Source organism: Tursiops truncatus, chromosome 15 (assembly GCF_011762595.2).
Source record: "Tursiops truncatus isolate mTurTru1 chromosome 15, mTurTru1.mat.Y, whole genome shotgun sequence".
NCBI classification, from domain to species: Eukaryota; Metazoa; Chordata; class Mammalia; order Artiodactyla; family Delphinidae; genus Tursiops; species Tursiops truncatus.
The window spans coordinates 67,374,225-67,394,659 of NC_047048.1; the positions used below are offsets into that span (position 1 = coordinate 67,374,225).

At 53.5% G+C, this 20,435-nt stretch overlaps 1 protein-coding gene across 1 annotated transcript; it reads right to left on the bottom strand.

The window, feature by feature from the left end:
* Positions 1–699: 699 nt before the first annotated feature.
* MAFB (MAF bZIP transcription factor B) lies at positions 700–4,202 on the bottom strand. The gene has a single exon (XM_004311854.4). It carries the CDS (start codon positions 3,702–3,704, stop codon positions 2,733–2,735), a length of 972 nt encoding a protein of 323 aa, XP_004311902.1. The 5' UTR covers positions 3,705–4,202; the 3' UTR covers positions 700–2,732.
* Positions 4,203–20,435: the final 16,233 nt, after the last annotated feature.

The following is a 20,435-nucleotide window of genomic DNA, read 5'->3' on the forward strand; positions in this document are numbered from 1 at the left end:
TCGAGGACATATGGGCAGAGCTGCCGCACCAGAACAATGCCCCAACCCCCTACGACCCCCGATTTGTGGAGTCATTGAGATCCCGGTCCGATGGTGCAGTGCCCTTCCTTGGGGCTGAGGGCTCCAGGCCTGAGTGGCAGCAAACGGTTTGCACGGATGGGCTTCCTGTCTGAAGGGTCTTACACCCCAGGACCTCGTGCTGGATTCCACCTGCTTTCACAAGCTCTGGGGGAGAGGGGGCTAGGCCTCCACTCAGAGCTGGCATTCTAGGGCAATTCTGGTTGCTCCCAGCAGGTGCTCCAAGCAGGAGGGCCAGAATGGCAGGGCCCACGAGCCTGATTGCCAGAAACACCCTGCTTCCCCATCAGGGTGGCAGCTCTCGGCTTCCTGGGTTCAGCCAACCTCAGAGCCAGCAGGCCAGCAGACCAGTCGTGATGCCCAAGCCTGAACGCTCCGCCAAAGTGGCGTGTGCCCCCCTCTCCGCTCATCAACCGGCTCTTGACCGGTGTCCGAACCTAGAGTGAGAAGCAGAAGACACGTTTGAGGCTCAGGTACGCACACACACACACTCACACACTCAAGGGAGAGCTTTGCCCAGATTTGTCTGCTTCCCCACTGGCCGGGGGAAGGGTGAGGGTGCCGCCCAAACTGGGGCGATACTTGAAGAGGCAAGAGAAGAAAAGACAGGCGAATGCGGAGTCCTGTAAATAAACATCATTTCCATGGTTTTAATAAGCAAAATAGGAAACCATTTTAATAACCAAAAAACAGAAACCAGTCTGAATAAAACTACAATAGACTAGGTTTTAATATTTTCATATCATAAGCAGGGTTTGAAATTGATCCCTTATTGTACATGAAATAAAAACAATTTCTGTTGAGGCAAATTTGATTTCAACACAGTTGAATCCGTAAAAACCGAAGCTCGTTTCTGATGCAGGACAAATATCCACAATATTTAAAACTGCAAGCACCATGCGGTTCATACAATCTTGTTATTACTGTTAATTTATCAACTAATACAAACTCAAAAATGCATCCGGCCAGCAGCGCCAGCAATTTCAAATGAGAACTAAAAAATACGCTTTCATTTTGGTATTTTTGTCAGTGCAACTTAAATCCTCTTACTGACCTGCAGGGGGGAAAAAAAGTAATAATAAAGAAAAAACACCCAGATCTTCCCTATAACTACTATACAACTGAAGGGGGCGGGGGTAACACCACCAATAACTCTCCCGCTCTCTCAAAAGCAGGGAAAGAAACACACATAACATATTGGTCTAAAGAATGCACTTGAAAGTTGCAAAATTACTTGCCAATGTTTGGGTTTCTGGTACTTTCTGAGTGTGGTGATTGGTTCAACATAAGTTCAGGTCACCGTTGGGCAGTCTGGGCTGGTGAAGCCGGTCACCCGAGGAGTATTTCGGCCCCAGCAATTAGTGCGGGCCTGGAGAGTTTCGTGGGGACCCTGGGGTGATTCTGGTTGCAATAAAAAGCAAACAAGGTCTGTTTTCCTTTCCTATCTTGTTAGGGGTGTCAACGTAGCCCTAAAACCAGGTGATGTGAGGACACTCCCCCGGCCTCCAGGGTGTGAAACTCTGCAGCTGCCCTGCCCTGGTACTAGGGAGCTGGGACCCCAGTCTTCTTTCTCCCAACAAAAACAAAATTGAAAACTAGAACGGGAGGAAAAGAGGACTGAAAGGGGGCAGGGGAGGGGGAGAAAACATGCAATTTCCAAGGGTGCCCCAAGACAGAGTTGTTTTCTGATGCAAATGCCCAGAAGTTTGTTTTTTTGTTTTTTGTTTTTTGTTTTTTTACTTACAAAAAAATGCCATAATAATAAACCCAAACAAAGACACTCAGCTTGCTGCCAGGTTCTCTTAAGCGGTTTGGCGGGGCGGGTATTTACAAGCCTACAGCTCATAGACTGAAACCCGACAAGCAGCCGCCGGAGTTTCCGAACTGCGATCCCTTCTCACCCAAAGAAACAAGGGGGTTATGATCCATGATCAACAACATGCTAAAGTTAAACAAGAAAATGGTACAAAATAGAAATTATTACCATACATGTCCAGCATGCAGGATTAATATTTTTAATGCAGATTTTCGTATTTTTTCTATATAATCGAGCAGGCAATAAAACTGATGAGATTTGCGCGCAGAACGTCCTAACTGAGGCCCGCGTCTCGGGGCTGAGAGCCAGTGTTCTCCGGACCCTGGACAGACAGGTCCGTCTGTCCTTCCTTGCTTCGCTCAGCCTCGCCTCGCGCCTGCCGGGACGCCAGGGTCCCTCTCCTTTCCTCTCCTCGCTGCTCTCTTGCTGGACTGGATTACGCTCCGGGCCGCGAGGAAGCGGCCCCGGCTTAACGCGCAAAGTTCAGGAAGCCAGGAGTCTCCAGACGGCCTTGGCGACTCCTCGCGACTATGCCTTGCCGCCCTCCAGCCTGGAGAAAAGTTGCTCTGGGACTTCCCACCCCCTCGCCTCCCTCTGGCTCTGCTCGAGTCTAGGAGGCGCCGCCGGCGCTCACCGCTCTCGCCTTGGCCAATGTCCCCTGCCTGCCCGCGCGCCCTCCCGTCGCCCGCGTCCCGCGCGCCCTTCCTCCCTCTCCCTCAAGTCAAACAGGTCATGGCTGGGGCCGTGGCAGGGACAGGGTCCGGGGGAGTCCGGGGCTGGGGACACGGGACGGGGAGTCCGGGCCGGGGCAAGGGCGGGGGCCGGGAGCGGCCACGACTCACAGAAAGAACTCGGGAGAGGAGGGGCTGTCGCTGGTGGAGCCCGCCTCCCTGAAGCCGGAGTTGGCGAGTTTCTCGCACTTGACCTTGTAGGCGTCTCTTTCGCGGGCCAGCCGGGACACCTCCTGCTTAAGCTGCTCCACCTGCTGAATGAGCTGCGTCTTCTCATTCTCCAGGTGGTGTTTCTGCTGGACGCGTTTATACCTGCACGACTGGGCGTAGCCCCGGTTCTTCAGGGTCCGCCGCTTCTGCTTCAGGCGGATCACCTCGTCCTTGGTGAAGCCCCGCAGGTGGCGGTTCAGCTCGCGCACGGACATGGACACGAGCTGGTCGTCGGAGAAGCGGTCCTCCACGCTGCTGCTACCACCAGCAGCCGTCGCCGCGGCCGCCGCGTGCGGCCCAGGCCCGGAGTGGCTGGTGGGCAGCTGCTGCGCGGGGCTGGCCGCGCTGGACGGCGGCGGCGACGCTTGGTGATGATGGTGATGGTGCGGGTGCGCGTGTGGGCCCAGCTCGTCGTGCGCCACGCCGGCGCCCGGGTACGCGTGGTGCGGGTGTGGGTGGTGGTGGTGATGGTGGTGGTGCGCGCCGCGGAAGCCGTCGAAGCTCTGCAACGGCTGTGGCACTGGGTGCGAGCCTATGAGCGCCTCCACTGCGTCCTCGGGCGTCAGGTTGAGCGCCTCGGGGTTCATCTGCTGGTAGTTGCTCGCCATCCAGTACAGGTCCTCGAGGTGGGTCTTCTGTTCGGTTGGGCTGAAGCTGGGCGACGAGGGCACCGAGCTGCACGGCGTGCTGAGCGGTGTGGACGACACCGAGCCGGCTGGCTGCAGGCGCGTGCAGGGCCGTCCCGGGCGGTCCGCGCGCCCCAGCGGCTCCTTCTTTACGTCGAACTTGAGCAGGTCGAAGTCGTTGACGTACTCCATAGCCAGCGGGCTGGTGGGCAACTCGGGCCCCATGCTCAGCTCCGCGGCCATCGCTCACGCGAGGCGCAGCCGCCGCCGCCGCCCGGGAAACTTTGCAGCCGGCCGGGGCGCGCCGAGCCGGGAGCGGGGGCGAAGAGCGGCGAGCCCGGGAGGTGGGGAGCGGAGGGCGCAGCGGGCCGGGGCCGCCGGCCAAGCCTTTGTCTGGGGACGCGGCGGCGCGCGGGAGAGTCCCGAGGCTGCCTGCGCCGCCCCAGAGCTCGGGGCTGTGGCCGAGCCGGGTCCGGGCCGAGCCGGGAGGGGTGGAGAAGCGAGCGGGGCGCGCGGCCGGGTCGAGGGGTGGCGCCGGGCGAGCGCCCGCCGCTCGCTCTCTAGCTCTCTTGCTCTTGGGCTCTCCCGATCTCAGCCGCTCGCAGCCCGGCGGTGCAGCTGTGCGGGATCCGGCGCAGCCGCTGCCTTTTATCGCCTCCCTGATGTCACCGGGGCGCGGGGGCCCGAGCAGCCCGGCGCGCTGGCCAATGGCTGTACGGGCCCCGCGGACCGGCGGCGCAGGGCGGGGCGCGCCTGACAGCTCCTCCGCCCTCCGTGTCAGCTGACTGGCGGCTCGAGCAGCCGGAGAGCCGCCGAGGCCTGGCGGAGGGCTGGAGCAGAGAGGGACAGCCGGCCCGGGCCCAGCCCCCCACCCCCTCGGTGTCCCGGCCCCCGCCCGCTCGCCTTCGGTGCCAGCCCCCCCGCCTCCACCACCATAGGCTGGGCCGCTTCGTCCACCCCTTCGCTCGCTCTCCTCCCTCTTTACCCTTGGCTCCCCCAACCCCAGTCCGTGTCACCCCCAGGAGGATCAGAATGAGCGCCGGGACGACACCTCTCGGGTCCATTGTTCCCAAGCGTCCCCCGCCCAGTGGGGGACGCTCCGTGTGCAGCGCGGCCGCGGGCCGTGTGTGTGCAGTGCGTGGCTGTGTTTTTGCAGGGCTGAGCATGTTTGTGTGTTGGGGGGCAGGGTTGGGGCGCGAAGAGTTGTGTTCAAATCCAACTCAGCCTCAGAGGACACTCCTCGGGCCAAGCGGGAGCCATCCCCCTCCTGGCGGGTGTGGTGGCCGAACCCCGAGACAGGACTCGGCGGGCCCCGCCGCTCCCCGCACACCCCACCCACAAATGCAGTAGATGAAGGGAGTGGGGAAGGAATCGGCCCAAAGGCTCTGAAGCCCTCTCCCCAGCCAAACGCAGTGAACCCTTAGTTCTCCGAGGTTGGGGGCTGAGGCCAGCCCAGGACGGTGCTCCGGGTGGCTCTTGGCTGCTGGGAAACCGGCCCTGTTTTTGTTTGAACGTTTTGTAACGATTAAGCAGATCCCGGCGTCAGCCAGCCGAGGAGAGGCTCAAACAGGCATAAAGTGCGACCCCAAGTGGCCACTGTGCGCAAAGGCGCGCCGAATCGCGGGGCCCGCAACTGGAAGTCTCGGCCGACGACTCGGACTCAGCTGGGTCTTCCCAACTCGCCCAACCCAAGCCGGCCCGGAACGCAGGCTGTGTGTGCACCGGAGCCCAAGACAGATTCCCCTAGAGCCACGTACAGGTTCTCGGGTCGGTCCTCGGACTCAGCCGCGAGTTCCACGCTGATCTCCCCGCCATGAAACTCCGCGCCCCGGCTCCGGGGATCGGGGGGCGGAGGGGCTGGGAGGGGTGCTCGGCGGCGGCTCCCTGCTCTAGAAGATCCTAGGCCGAGTTAGGCGGATGGCCGAAAGCGGAAACGCCACAGCGAGGGGCCCCAGGGCTGTCAGATGAGAAACCTCCCCCGAGTGCAGACGGGGACCCCTGAGCGCACCGCACTACGGCATCCAGACAGTGCTTGGGCGCTGCGCACCTTCCGTATCGGGTACAGGATGGCCCGAAATAAGAGCTCCCTAGACCCCGGCCCGGGCGCAGAAACCGGATAAATCGCAAATTCGCTGTACCCGGAGACCCGACCCGCCTCCCGCGTCGCCTTCTGCTCTTCAGCTTTGGGCGCGAGCAGCGAAAAGCAGGAGAAGCGCACACTGGGTGAGTGTGTCCAGCCGCTGCCCGTACGGGACCAGCACGACTGACGCAGCGCGTAGGGGTCAGGTGGGCCCACTAATGCGGACGCAGCCAGATTTTTTTTCAAGTGTTAGAAGGTAAAATATTTTCCTCCAATTAATTTTGAAAACTGTCTTCTCTTGCGCCCTCGGTAAGGCTCGAGTGAGGTATGATATTGGGCCGCCTATTTTTAATAAAATGAATATATTTGAACTAAAATTTGGACTGAAAGGTTTGGATCAGCAACTGTAGTGCTGGAAGAGCCCGTCTTCAACCCTCTGCGAGAAGCGTGCTCTCCGCAGAAAGGATCAGGCTGTCTCCAGGGAGAGCTTCCCGGGCGGGCCATGCCGCCGCCCCGCCCCTGCTCGGAGCTGGGCGCTGCGGACCAGCACCCTGCCTGTCCCTGCCGCGTTCTCACGCAGCCAGAGCGTACTCGGATCGCGGCTCAGCAGGGGAACGTTCCGAGGCTACGCTGGGTCGGCCGTCTCGGTTCTATGCAGACTATGGCTGAGGCTACAGGCGGCCAGGTCCGGACAAACGCACTGGCCTCTCCCGGTGACGCTGAACCCCAGCCGCCAGCGCCCTCCTTCCCGTGGACACTGTGGCCTTCTGCGAGTGCAGGGAGGCGGCCGGGCCGGTCTGTGCCCTCATTGTGTCCCCTCTGGTCTGTCTGACCCTTGATGTCGAGGACCAAACCTGAGTCTCGGGAGTGTGGCCCATCGAGGCCCTAGGGTTCCTTCAGCCCCAGCTCTGAGGGTTCTAGCCTCCTGCTCCCCTGCGGGCATCCTGCCGCGGTCTCAGAGTCTCTAGCACTCGGGCTTTGTCTGGGCGGCCGCGTTCCTCTTTGTCCCTGTGCCTCTGTCTCGGGTTTCGGATACTCCCTTCCCCTGGGCTCTGACTGAGGCTCTGACTGTCCATCCTTAGGTCCACCTTCCCCAATAACCCGTTTCTTTGCCGCCCTCCCAGCCTAGCCAGTCCCTCTTCTACCCACCCTACCCACAACCACCTCCAACAAAAACTGTTGGAAACTGGGTGAAAGTGAAGCAGACGCTCAGGTTGCTCCGGAGTGAAAGCCGCTGCAGAGCAACCGACCTCACGGTGGGGCCCGGCCTCGCCTTCCTGGCTGCTGCTGCGCTCGGCCGCGCGGTCGCGGCGTCCCAAACCCTTTGGCATCCCTCTCCCGCCTGCGGACGCCGGCGTCTCCTTTCCGAGCCTGGGGGCTTTAAAGGTTAGAGTGCCGGGCTCCCGGTCGACGCGTACCCGGAGGCTACACGCCATCCCTGAAAGACTAGTGGGGTAATGGGTGGGGGGAAGAAAAGAGAAGGGCTGGTGGGAGAAGTGGAGAGTCGAGGAAGAGAAGTGGAAAGGAAGGAGGCCAGGAGACACAGGAGTAGTACACCAAGCCTCTTCTGAAGGGAAGCTAAGGAGGACTGGTGGCGGCCAGAGACCTCTTCTGAACAGTTTGTTGTCTCTAACCCCCCCAAACTCTAATTTGAATTTTTCACCCCTTCTCCCTACCCACCCCAGGTTGAGCCAGAGGCGATGCGTCTGAGCGCACCAACTTGGGATTCTTCAGCTACCGATGGTGATCAAGGAGATGTCCGAGCTACAGCGGAGCCTCGGGGCACCCAGTGTGGAAGTGGGTGAAAAAGTTACTCCCTAAGGGAACGAAGGGTCCACTGCCATTCGCCGGCTTCGAGGTTCGCCGCGCCGCTCCCGACCGCCCCTGCCCAGCCCGCCCGCTAACCCGAGAGCGGCGCGCTCTCCCGTGCGCCTCCGGTCTAGCGCGGCGCTCCCAGCAGCCGCGTTCAGCCCCGAGGTGCACCGTACACCCTTCGTTTCCAGAGGGCTGCAGGTGTTTGGTGTGCGAGTGGGCGTCTCTGTGTGTGCATGGGTGCAGTGGCAGGCAGTGCGGGAGGTGTGTGGGGCGGTATGGGTGGCGGGTGTTAGGGAAGCACGGCACGCGGAACGCTTCGAATCGCAGAGCCAGCAACTCCCGGCCCCTGCGCCAAGTGCGTTGCAGGATCGTACTATCCCGGGTCGCCAAACGGAAGCCGGTGGTCCCAAGGGCCCCAGGGTGAGTTCTGCCGGGGAGGAACCTGAGTTAGGGGACCCCCAAGAGCCTGCCTTCTGCGTTTGCATCACCCAGATGTCAGATCACCTGTCTCCTCCAAAGAGCCCTGACATCTCGGCTACCTTTCCTGAGGACCTTGGGAGGAGGGTATTCTTTCGCTCCCGTTGCCTCTGAGCTTCCCAAGGGCTTCGGCTTCCAGGAAGAGGCAGAAGATAGTTCTCCCTTCCTCTTCCTCTTTCCCAAAGGCAACTGGCCCTTGCAATGTTCCCTGCTTCACACAGTGGCCATCAGATTCTAACCCAATGCTTCTTAACAGGTATTCTTGGGCTTCTGTATCCTGGTGGCCTTAAGCACCCAAAGGATACAACAGGTCCCAGTAGGGAGCCAGTTACCCCAACTGTGCAGAGCCTTTTCCCAGCTCCCTCTCTTGAAGACCAGGGACACCCAATGCCACCCCCACGCACAGTCACACTGGGAATGGGAATTTATTATTAAAGCTATTTTACCCGCTTCTTTTTACTTTGTTTTAATGTGAATTCTAGAAATTTTTGAATTACATATGTGGCTTATATTCTATTCCTATTGGACAGTGCTGTGTTAGACAACCAATGGGCAGTATAGCTTCCAATACCGATGGGATATTTAATAATAATTTCCAGTCCCAACTGTACGGAGATTTTCAAAGCCTTTATCGTTCACTTTTTCTTTCAATTCTCACAACTCTATAAGGTAGTGACTATCGCTATCTTTATTTTACAGAGATATGTAGGCAGGGAGGTAAATACAGATGTATTGCAGTGTCCTAAGAGTTTTATCAATTCATTCAGTCCCACAGCTGCCCTTGGAGGTGGGGAGGATTATCCCCATCTTACACAGAGAAAGAAACTCTGAGAGGTTAAGTAATTTCTTTAGCGACACAGTGGCGACAAGCTGGAGCTTCTGGCCCTAACTCCAGTACTCTGGATACCATGAAGCACATGGTCTTGATCTCGACTGGGTGGCATCCCAGGGACCCAGGTGTCAGCACAGCACTTCAGCCGCTCTCTGGGTCAGGATCTCCAGCTCTCCGCAGACTTGATGGTTCCTTTCAGGTCACAGTTGAGCCTCTAGCCTTTGCCAAGTCTCTGCCGAGGGCTCAATTATCAAGGCAGTGATGAACGTGTCTGTCCTCTGGTCGATGGCATTCAAACATCCTTGGGCTGACTCTTGTTCTCTTCCCTCTTCCCTGACTGTGTGGGGCTGGAGGGTGGGAGTTAGAAACCAAGGCGGGATGCAAGCCAAAATAGAGAAAGTTTGCAGAGTCCTCTCCAAGGTCCTGTCCTTTACCCTTGGCCTCAGCCTGACCCCTAATCCTGGCCTTGATCCTTGGTCCTGCCTCTGGCCTGAGTTGGAACTTCAGCCTGTTTGACCTTCAGCCCCCATCCATCCATATGGTGGGGTGGGGAGAGAAGGTGGCTCAATGCTGATGAGAAGTTTGCTGTCACTCAAGGCCAGTGAGGGATGACCAGCAGGGCTCTCTCCCCCCACTTCCTCCCCATGACCCCAAGGGCAGCATTACAGACTCTGAAGCCTCATCATTGCTCCCCAGGACTGAGGCCCTCATCCCCCCACAGCTCAACCATCACTTAAGACCTCGGTTTCTCCATCCAATGCCTTCACCCTCATCCAAGCCACCCTCATCTTCTGCTTGGATGACTACAGAGGTCTTGGTTCAGACTTTCTTCTCCCCAGGACAGTAGAGCCAGTTTTCATGTTATATGAATCTGTTCATTCTACCTTCACCCCCTACTCCTGGGCTTAACTACAGATTCCTTCAATACTTGGACAAAGAACTGAATTCCTTAGCATGGCCTTCAGGCCCTGAATGATCTATCTGCTCCCACCTCATCTCTCACTGTACCCCCCCCCCCACACACACACACACAGTGCTCCAAGCACACTGCCTTCTGTAAGTCCTTCCACAGCCCAAGCTCTGTCTTCCACCAGGCATTTGCACATGCCATCCCCCTGCCTGGACTGAGTCAGTCCCTTGGTTCTGAAGACCTTAGACAGAAGAGGTGGTCTGTGGCTCTTCCCAGGCCTCAGAGAGACTTGGAGTGTAGCTGGGAATGCAGGTGGAGAGAAGAGCCCAGGAGCCAGGGTAAGGTCATGGTCACTCTGCGGAAATCACACACACAAGAGTCATGCGGCAGGGCTCCCCTCCATCCCTTCCCTCTCCAAGCTGGATCAGCGTAGACCTCAGATTTGGGAGAGGCCTTAGGAGATAATACAAGGAGGTCAGGGAAAGACTTTGGTCAACGAGTCCAAATGTTTTCTGCCTGAGAGAACATGTTGCAGATACAGATTCCTGAGCCACAGTCTGACTTTATAGGTCTACATGGAGCCTAGGAATTTGCATTTTTGTAAGTTCCCTAGGTAATTCTGATGTTTGGGATACAAGAAACACACCTTAGGAAATTATCTAGAAGTTGACAGTTATCTCCGTATCTCATACCAGCAGAAACCAGATTACAGTTGTGGAATAGAGAATGAATGAATGAATGAAATTAACAACTAGACAAACACGGAGGCTGCCTTGCAGTAGATATCTCAGAACCCTCAGGCCTTTCCTGAATACCCTTCAGCCCTCTCCTCTCCCTTAATTAACAATCATTCCTAAACCAATCCTTACCCTTCCTCTTTAGACCAAGGACCAACTCAGGAGAAATCTGGATGATCTGAGTGATTCCATCCCACTGGCCTCCCCTCTTCCCTTCTCCTCTATCTGGATGCTCTTCAGGGGCCCAGGGGTCCAACTTCCCACCACATTGTCATCACAGCTTGGGGAGCAAGCTTCTGAGTACAGGGAAAGTGGGTGGCACCATCCCACTGCTGGAAACTGCGGTCCAGGGCTGATGGAGGGAATCATGTTTGACCGCATCTGAGCCCAGGCTCATTTCAGCCAGGAATTTCTATGGTTACTCAATCTCTTTCTTCCCTTTCTTCTTTTAAAGATGAATTATACAAGATATACAAGCCTACTTTCTCATTGTAAAAAAATGCAACAATGTAGTTTTAACAGATATGGCTAGAGCTACAGCTTTGCTTTTTATTTTTATTCAGCAACTTCTGCATCCATACGTCGAGATCTACTTTTTGCTTTTTAACTCATGCGCGACAGTTCGTCCAATGGAAGCTCTGTAGTTTTTTATCCAGTCTTGTATTTATGGACGTTTAAATGCTTTCCCATCTTTCACGATTGCAAACAATGCTACAACAAATCACTTTTTACATGCTCCTTTTTGCGTGTGTACAAGTATGTCTCTGCAATAGAGAGTTAAGGAATGAAATGGCCGAACTGAAGGAAAGGTGAACACATTTGTAACATTAATACTGTCAAATTAGCCTCTAAGAAGATTGGACCTCTTGAAATTTCCACGGGAAAAATATGAAAGTAACCTGTTTCCCCATGGCCACACCGACAATGGATTTTAACAAGGTTTTTCGTGTCAATTCTACTTATGTCCATTCTGTGACCAGTACTGGGAGATGAGGCACAGGGGTGGGCGTGGCATCTTTCCTCCCCTCCAGAGAATTGCAAACCTTGCCGTTGCAGCTGGAGAGACAGTGTGGTGATGCTGGCAGATCCCCAGCAAAGGAGCCCTTGGTTCTGTTGGAGGGGGTTAGAGGAGGGGTTGGCTGTTAAGGCTGCCCTTAACTAAGGCTTTGAAGGCTGAGCAGATATGTATCGGAGAAGTACAGGAAGACCCAGGCACTTGGGGGGCTATTTCAAAGAGGCTAGATTTAGAGCTGCAGAAGCCAACACTTGAAGGGCCTTGAATGCCGCGCCAGAGTCAGACCCCATTCTTGACTAGAAGATCACCTCCACTTGGGCAGGCATTTTTCTTTGTTTGTTTCACTGCTGGGCACACAGTGGGCACTCAATAAATATCTGTAGAAATGAAAAGGAGCATCCCAAAGGTATTTAAGCAATGTGCTTAATTTCTCTTTCATCTCTCATGGAGACAAGGTGCCCTCAGAGCCCGGGACTGTGAGTCTGGCTCCATTCTGCACGCTGGAGAAACGGCACAGAAAAGCCCGGCTCAGGAATCCGTTCCTTGGTCTCAGCACCCCCATCCCGGCCCTGTGCCAGGTCCCTTTCACCTCTGCCCATTAGAGATTGCTTTTGGTTTCTGTGTTGACAACCCCTGTTTCTGTGTTTGGAGCGACTGTTCAGTGCCATTTCCTGATTTAATATCAGAGGCGGCACGGAGCAAGGATGCACAGTTAGCAGTTTTTGCTCCAAGTATTTTTCAAGTTCCCTTTTGATGTAAGGGTTGGGTTTGCAGCTTCCCTGATCTCGCTGAGCAGGGAGGGCTAGATGGGGGCTGAGGCTGGGAGCCGGAGGTGGGGGGAAAGGAGAAGACCCAGAGAAGATTCATCCCATGCAGCTGAGCTAAGAGACTCCAAGCACCTTTCTAGAGAGGGGGATGGTGGAGGGCTCAGCAGAGACAGAGAGGTGGGTTAAATGGTCTGCTGAGTGTTGTGGCCACCATGAAGCAAGGCTGCTATCACCCTTCTGTGTGGGTGTACAGATTTATACGTGTCTATACATTTATGTCTCTGTCACAAAAACAAAGGACTAAAAAGCTTAAATAAGCTAATGTTATGCAATTCAGAATACCTGAAAATAAAAACAACATTTGTTCAAAGAAAAATTTAAGGTAGATACAGCTCCCAGGGGCACTCAGGTTACTTTGACTGAGCATTTACCATACACGAGGTCTTCTGCAGGGCTAAATGTCGGGGACAACCTGAGGAGCTCATCTTCTTCAGGTGGAAACTAATTTTCCAACTAATTGACTATGGTCAATGCAGTGATGGAAGCATGCACGGGGGAGTGCGCGCGCGCACGCACACACATACACACACACACACACACACACGCACGCACACACATACATGCTTGAGGATGGGACGTGGGAAGAGACTGGGGTCTTTGAAGGCCTGACATCCCACCTATAGGCACCCGTGTGACCTGCTGTGGGTCGCATATTTCTCTCTCTGCCGTCCGCCTCTGGGACGCTTCCCCTGACCCTCTGTGTCCTTTGAGGTGTCCTGAGGAACAAATGCCAGGACAAGATTAGACATGCAAGAGGTTTACTGGGGACACGTCTGTGAAGGATAAAGGATGAAGAAGCAAGAGGAGGCAGGGAGGTGGGCCTGGCATCTGGGAGAGAGGAGGGCCAAGGAAGGAAGGCAGGAGGGAAGAGTTGAAGACCACAGCAGTGTTCTAGAAACGTTTCAGCCAGGCTGGTGAGGCATCCCTGGGCCAGTGACACGCATCTTGTAGGAAAGGGCCAGCCCCGGCATCACGACCCTGTGCTCCATCACTGGCTGAGAGCAGCGGAGAGGAAATGTAGCCTCAGCTCGAACACGCTGGGGGATCCCGAGGGGTGGTGGCTAGGACTGTCAGTCTCCTCTGCTCCCTGCAGCAATTTCTCCTGAAGGAGACTTAAGCCGGGCATTTCCATGGCCACCACACCCTCCTTTTTCCACCCAATCAGGGCAGACGGCCCCAGGGAGAGAAACTAACACCAGCAAGCATCTTGTTGAGTGTTTGCTACCTGTGAGGGTCCATGCCACATCTAGCTTACAACATCTCAGTAACCCAATGTAATCTTATGAGATAGAAACTGTTATCATTATCCCCCGCCCCCATTTTATAGACCAAGAGGTTGAAGCTCAAATTAATGAAATCACTTCCCAGAGGCCATAGCTAGCAAGTGGCAGAAAGAACATTCAAAGTTGGTTTGACTCTAACCACTGCACTAGACTGCTTCGGCCAGGGGGAGGCTTGGAAAGGGTAAATGGGAGGCTCATTTCTCTCTTTGCACCCATCTCTCTTGCTACTGATCCCTACGATGTGTTAACCACACAGCCCCCAAGAAAAACCCCTCAGGTCTCATCAGGGCCAATGCCAGCCCATTCCAGGTTAGCACTGGAGTACAAACATCCTGCCAGTCAGCTCCAAACAGAAAACCCAGAATGCTCACCTGAAGTAGGCACTCTCCAGCAGCCACATATGTCCTTTTCTCGAGCATCACCTCCTCCAGGAAGCCTCCCTGACTGACCCATGTTTCCATAGCACCTTATACTGACCTCCATCCATGCATTTATCACACAGTGTCCAGAGTGTCTATTTTACCTGTTTCTACCACTAAAATGGGTTCCTCCAGGACCCAAACCGGGTCTAAGTCGTGTTGTGGTGCCTAGCACCCAGCACATGGGGACCTGGAACTAGAGGGGTGGCCATACAAGGAAAGGATACTCTGATAAATGAAGGCTGGTCCAGGGCAACGAGAAGACTCTCTTGGTGGATGTGGGCCCCTTTTCCTGAGACCATAGTTTTGTCCTTGAAGGGTACAGCCTGCACTCCCCAGCTTGGTCGCCAGGGGCCTCATCAACCCCCAGGCAGTATTAACCCCCGGGCTTCTTGCATCTCTGCAGCAAATCCATCCCTCCCACTGCAGCGCCAGCATCTCTATAGGGACCAGGCCCTGGCCCTCCAAGACCTCAGCATCTGCTCAGCCGCCACTGGCCCAGTGGGTAGCCCCAGCCAAGGAGGAGAGTTATTTTTATTTATTTCTTCTTAACCATGAACTTAATTTAGCTGCTAATCAGGTTACCATGGTGACTTGCACTGGATTTATAGCAGTTTCCTAAAGTGTCTTTTTCTCACTCTTTGGATAAATGAATAAAATCTGGGTGATGAGCAAAGCGCATAAATATTGGGTGTCCTAGAAAAAGGTCAGACGCTTCCGTTTTGTATTTGCCTTTCACCCGGCCTGATGTGCTTAAGAGAGATCCGTGACTCTGGGCGCTCCCCAGCATTCTCTCTTCTGCCCTCCCTTTGAGGCCTTCAGTGGATCCTTATTGCCAGTCAGGTACAGTCTAGATTTTTGCCTTGCCTTCAAGGTCTGCCCTTCTAGCCTCACCGCCCTAATGCTCTACGTTCCTTTCCCCTGTGCTGCTCCCCGAGTGCCTGGGCCTCTGTTCCTTTGCCTGTGTTGTGCTGAGGACTGCTTTCAGAGATGTCTCCCCTGTCTTGGGAGTGATGGTGGCCTGGCTCACCTTGGGATCACAGTGTGGCATTTGAGGACACCTTTGAGCCCTCTTATTGGTCCCACTACCACCCTGGCAGGTGTGCAGCATATCACGCTAGCCAGCCAGGAGCACAGGGCAGGGAGGCAGCAGAGAAAGGAAATGAGGAGTTGGCATTTTGACAGTTTTCTGCACAGTCTGGAAGGCTCATCTAGTGTTCCAGTTCAGTGGCTGTGGGGTGGAGGGGACACAGTTCATCTCCCCTCACCCCGTGGGCTCAGAGGCACTCCTGCCTTGGATCAACCGGAACCCCTCCTCTCCCCCCTCCCCGTGGCTCCCAAAAGGGACAGTGTCTCCGGGCTGGAGGTCACTGTTTCCAGGCTTCCCCTGAGGATCTCGGGGCCGGTTGCCAATCAGTCCCGGCATCAGCCACAGTCCATTAGTGAGCGCCCAGGGCTCAAGGCACCCGTGGAGCCACCAGGCACTGGCGCCGGATCCTGCTTAAGGAGCCCAAAGACACCTTTCATTATTGTCTTGGTCTTTGTTATCGGCCCAACAGGAGACCACTCTGGGGACCTCCCGGGTTGCAGGAGGAACAGTCCAGCCCTGCAGCCGCCCACACTGTAGGCGAGGCTACGTGAGCTCATTGGGTTACCACCCCTCTCTGAGCCTCACTTCCCTTATCTGGAAGATAGGGCTGTCGTCATGGCAGATGTACTGGCATCACTTCTGGCCCTCCTGAACTAGGAGCCAGAAGAACGGGGCTCAGGGCTTTTATTTGCTTTGGCTTCAAGACTGAGGCCAAGGGAGAGGAAAGTTCGGTTTCCAGAATGCTTTGGGGAGGATGAGGTTAGCAGGCCTGGACATCTACGATAGTGCCCAAGACAGGAAGGTCTGTGATGTGCCAAGAAAGCCCTAACTGGCTACAGTGACTTTGGCAAGCATGTTTGTCCATTTTTCTCCCCACAGGAGCTCTGCCCCAAATGAATATGACTCATGGGGTATCGGTGGGGAGTAGAGAGAGAGTCCCCTCTACGTGAGCATGGAAGGACCTGGGAATCCAGATACAGTGGCCCAAGGCTTGAGAGAGTCTGAGATTCTAATCCTAGCTCAGGGCCAAACTTGCTGTGTGCTTTTGGGCAAGTCACTTAACCTCTCTGGGCTTCAGAAGAGTTTTTCTAGGAAAGTCAAATCCCACCCAAATGAGGGTAGGACTTTATACCTCCAGTCTCCTCTCCAGCATGTGACTTTGTCAAGCTGGTTCTGGCCCATGTCAAAGCAGTGGGGGACAGAAGTAATGACTTTGTAAAACTCAAAGAGCAAACCCCCTTTGGCCTTGGAGGGCTGCCTTACTCCGCCCCAGCACACCCCGTAGTGTAGGAACTAACAGCCGCCCATTCCCTGCAACGACTCAGCAAGCATCCAGCATGGAAGCGCAGGCTCTGGAGCCCAACTGCCTGGGTTCAAATCCCAGTTCTGCCACTTACTAGCTGTGGTGTCCTTGGGCAAGTTAGCTAACCACTCTGTGTCTACTCTCCTCCGTACATATAATGGAACTAATAGCACATATACCTCAAAGAACTGTTGAGAAGATTAAGCGGGTTAATCCACAGTGAGCATTTAATGTTGTGTGTTGTGTGTTATCTACCAACATTTCCCCCGTCAGTTAGTTCTCAAAGCTGCTACTCTTAGTCCCATTTTACAGCCAGAGGAATCGAGACACAGAGAAATTCAACCTCTTCTCTGGGTCTGCTGCTCTAAATCAGTGCATTTGTCACAAGACCTTGCTGCTCCCACATCTGTTCGATATGATCAATGTTCTCAACTAGCTTGTTTTGCAAAACAAGTTCTTATAGCCATGGAAATAGAGATGGGAGCAGGGAGTTCCTGAAGAAGGGCGGGCTGAGCCACTGATCAATCTTAACATCTTTAGAGGAGAGACAACTAGACATTAGGATGTGATACAACAGGGGTTGCACAACACCGTCCACGAAGGTTTCTGGCCAAAAATCAAATGCAACTCTGATCAGGCCTCTGGATCTGAGTTTCTGGGAAACACAGGGGACAGAGGAACACGTTAGATCACACCACCAAGAGGCAATCAGCCAGAACGTGAAACAGAATGCAGGATAAGTGACCTGTGTTCATCAAAAAACAAATGGCATTTTAAAAGAGAAATAAATGACATTTTTTAATGTGAGGAGAACAGGGGGACTATTACAGATGAAAAGAAATTTAAGAGACGTATCAACCAAAAGCAATGTTTGTGGCCTAATTTGAGCAACCTAAATGTAAAAAGACATTTTGAGACAATCGGGAGTATCTGAACATTGACCAAATATTAGATATTAAAGGAACTGGGTGTATTTTAAAAAAAAAAATTTGGGGACTTCCCTGGTGGCGCAGTGGTTAAGAATCCACCTGCCAATGCAAGGGACACAGGTTCGATCCCTGGTCTGGGAAGATCCCATGTGCTGCGGAGCAACTAAGCCCGTGTGCCACAACTACTGAACCTGTGCTCTAGAGCCCGCGTGCCACAACTACTGAAGCCCACGTACCTAGAGCCTATGCTCCGTAACAAGGGAAGTCACCGCAATGAGAAGCCCGCGCACCGCAACGAAGACCCAACGCAGCCAAAAATAAATTAAATGAATTAATTTAAAAAAATTTTGTTAGGTGTGATAATAGTATTATGGTTACTTTTTAAAGTTCATGTCTATTAGCAATGCCCCCTAAAATATTTATGCATGAAATAAGATGATAACTGGATTTAGTTTAAATGCTCCAGTGAGGGATAGGGTAAGGAGTACACGAGGGTTTACTATAATTCTCTCTACTTTTGTGTCTGTTTGGAAATTTTCATAATGAAACGTTTAAAAGAAAAAGAATGGCAAAGGATGAAGACAGATCACTGTATAGGAAGAGTTACACGTACAGGTTTCAGAAATTCTGGTTTTGAGTGAGGTTTGGCCCCATAAAGATGGGTGGGACAGTGCAGACTCCCCAGTCCCTTGGACTTCAAAGAAGTGGCATGTCCCTTAAAATGAGCCTTTGTATGCCGCCCTGAAATTCATTCATTCATTCACTCACTTGCTCATTCATTCACTACCTCATTCACTACACAGTTCATTCATTCATTCATTGGCTCACACATTCATTCACTGTCCAATTCATCCCTCTATCAATTCATTCATTTGTTCAGTCACCACCCCTATTTGTTGAGAGCATACAATGTGCCAGACTCTGAAATAGACACTGAAACAAAGGTGGTCAGCTTTGTGCTTGTAGTGCTGACAGTGGAAAGCAGGGAAGGGATTCAACTTGTTAAATCTGCCATCACACAAATATATCTTCACAAACCGTGAAGAGTCTGAGGAACAAAGTGAATTGTGTGCCTTCAGGGAGTTTAACATGTCGGGACATGACGTGGTCTGGGGTGAGGGATGGTCAGGGAAGGACCCTCTGTAACATTTCAGCTGAGACTTGAAGGATAAGAAGGAGATGGCCATGGGAAGAGTCCAGGAAGGGGAAAGACATTCAGGTCAAGAGAACAGCAAGAGCAAATGTCCTGGGGCAGGAGGGATGGTCAGGAATGTGAGGTCCAGGAGGGTGACTGGGGCAGACGGCCAGAACAAGGAGCTTGTACCAGAGGAGAGCCTGTAGGCTGGGGAATGTCTGGGGTGTTCACCGCTGCTCTTGAACCAGAAGAAACTTCTCCCCCGGAAAGAGAACACGTCCTGTCGAGACATAAGCCTTGGGCCAGCGGACAAAGGCTCCTGCAAGTTATGTAGACAAGCACTGGGAAAGTTTGTGTAAGTGTCTTCCAGCAAAAATACTCTACTTAAGAATGTTAATCTGGAAGCAGGGGGAGGAGAAGGGAGGGAGCCTGCCCTGGGGCAGAGAAGAGGCTGCTACAAAGGGAACATTGGAATCGCTGAGTAAGTAAGACTCCCAATTAGAGATTGAAAAACCTGCGGTGAAGAGGTGGCCGGTGCCTCGCTCCAGCCCCTCCCTCCTTCAGCCACCCCACCAGGGGAAGGAAGTCCCGGCCAAGCCAACCGTGGGGACAGTTGCCCAGTGATTTATAGTTCTGAGACAAAGGGTCCCGAGGAAAAGCCCTGTGAACCTCAGACATGTTGTTGGAACAATTAGAGCCCATCCATCCATTTGAGTCGGCACAGTATCTGGAAAATGGGCCTGGGGCAGGGTTGGCATGGGCTGAGCGCCAGCTCTTCACCCAGAACTTTCTATGTGGTGAGCAGGCACAAAAGCCTGAGAGATGAGGGATATAAGCCCCATTTTTCAGATGAGGAAAATGATGCTGGGAAAGATGACTTGCTCAAGGTCTCCAGCTAGGAGATTCAAATTCGGGCCCTTTGAGTTCCATCGAAGGCCACACTCTTTTTTGTCATATCTTACTGCCTCCCTGGCAGTTTCTGCAGCTGCCTGGGGTTTACGGTCCCTTGGGGGTTACAGGGCTTTTTCTCCAGTTTTCCAAGATTGAGCTGCTATTACTCATGCACGAGGTTTTGGCTCTCAGCTCCCAATTCACCCTAAAAAAACCAAGCTAGGGTATCCAAAGCCAGCAGCAGCCTTCTCTCCTGCAGAAGCAGTGCTCACTTTCTCTTTTGGAACTCTGATTCTACAGGGACCTTGGAGGGGTCATGAGGAAGAGTCCCCTGCCACCAAACCATCTGCAGTGTTTTGGGCCAACGTGGGAGATATGGGTGATACAGTCCCCCGCAGGGCACAAGCACATCCCCGTGAGCTGACCCCCAGCACCTCTGCTTCAGGAGCACTGTATCTGATCAGCAATGGGATCCCAGCACAGCACAATCTGGCCCAGAGAAAGCCCACAGCAGATGGTCACTGAACCAAAGAATGGACCTTTGGCACTGGAGACATTGCACCAAACCCAACTTGAGAAAGAAACCAAATAGTGCATATTAAAATGAAGAAATGGGGAAGTACTTACGGTATAATGTTCATTATAAAAAGAGTACAAAGACACATAATTTTTTTAACAAGCCCACATAAATCCAGTACGATTTTCATCCTGTAAAATAACGTGCATGTATATGCATATAGCAAAAGTCCTGGATGAAAATGCAAACCAAAATACTAATAGTCATACCATTGTGCATTTGGTTCAGGCAGGAAACAGATTTGTTTATTTGTTTCTTTAATTTTTTTCCTAAATGTATTAAACGAACATGTGCAATTTTCCAAATAATAAGGAAAAGCTGTAACTAATTTTTTTTAGTACCATAGCTCTAAATAATAACGTTTAGGGCACTGCCTGCCTCTCTGAACCCAGAGCCAGCTGCTGGGTGCCAGACAGGGGGTTGATATCCTATGAGCTCAAGGAGAACCCCCCCCCGTGCCTGCAGGACCCAAACCATGGCGCCAGGAGCTGCCCGTTCTCTGCCCAGGGCCTCGGGGTTGAGCATGTGGGTGCCAGTTCTCACAGCCATGTGCCAAACCCCACCACAATCACGTACATTTCCACGACTCCTTTCCCCAGAAGCAAGTCAGTAAATCAAAGCACGCAAGGTGGGCCCTTTCTGGTAAAACACAAA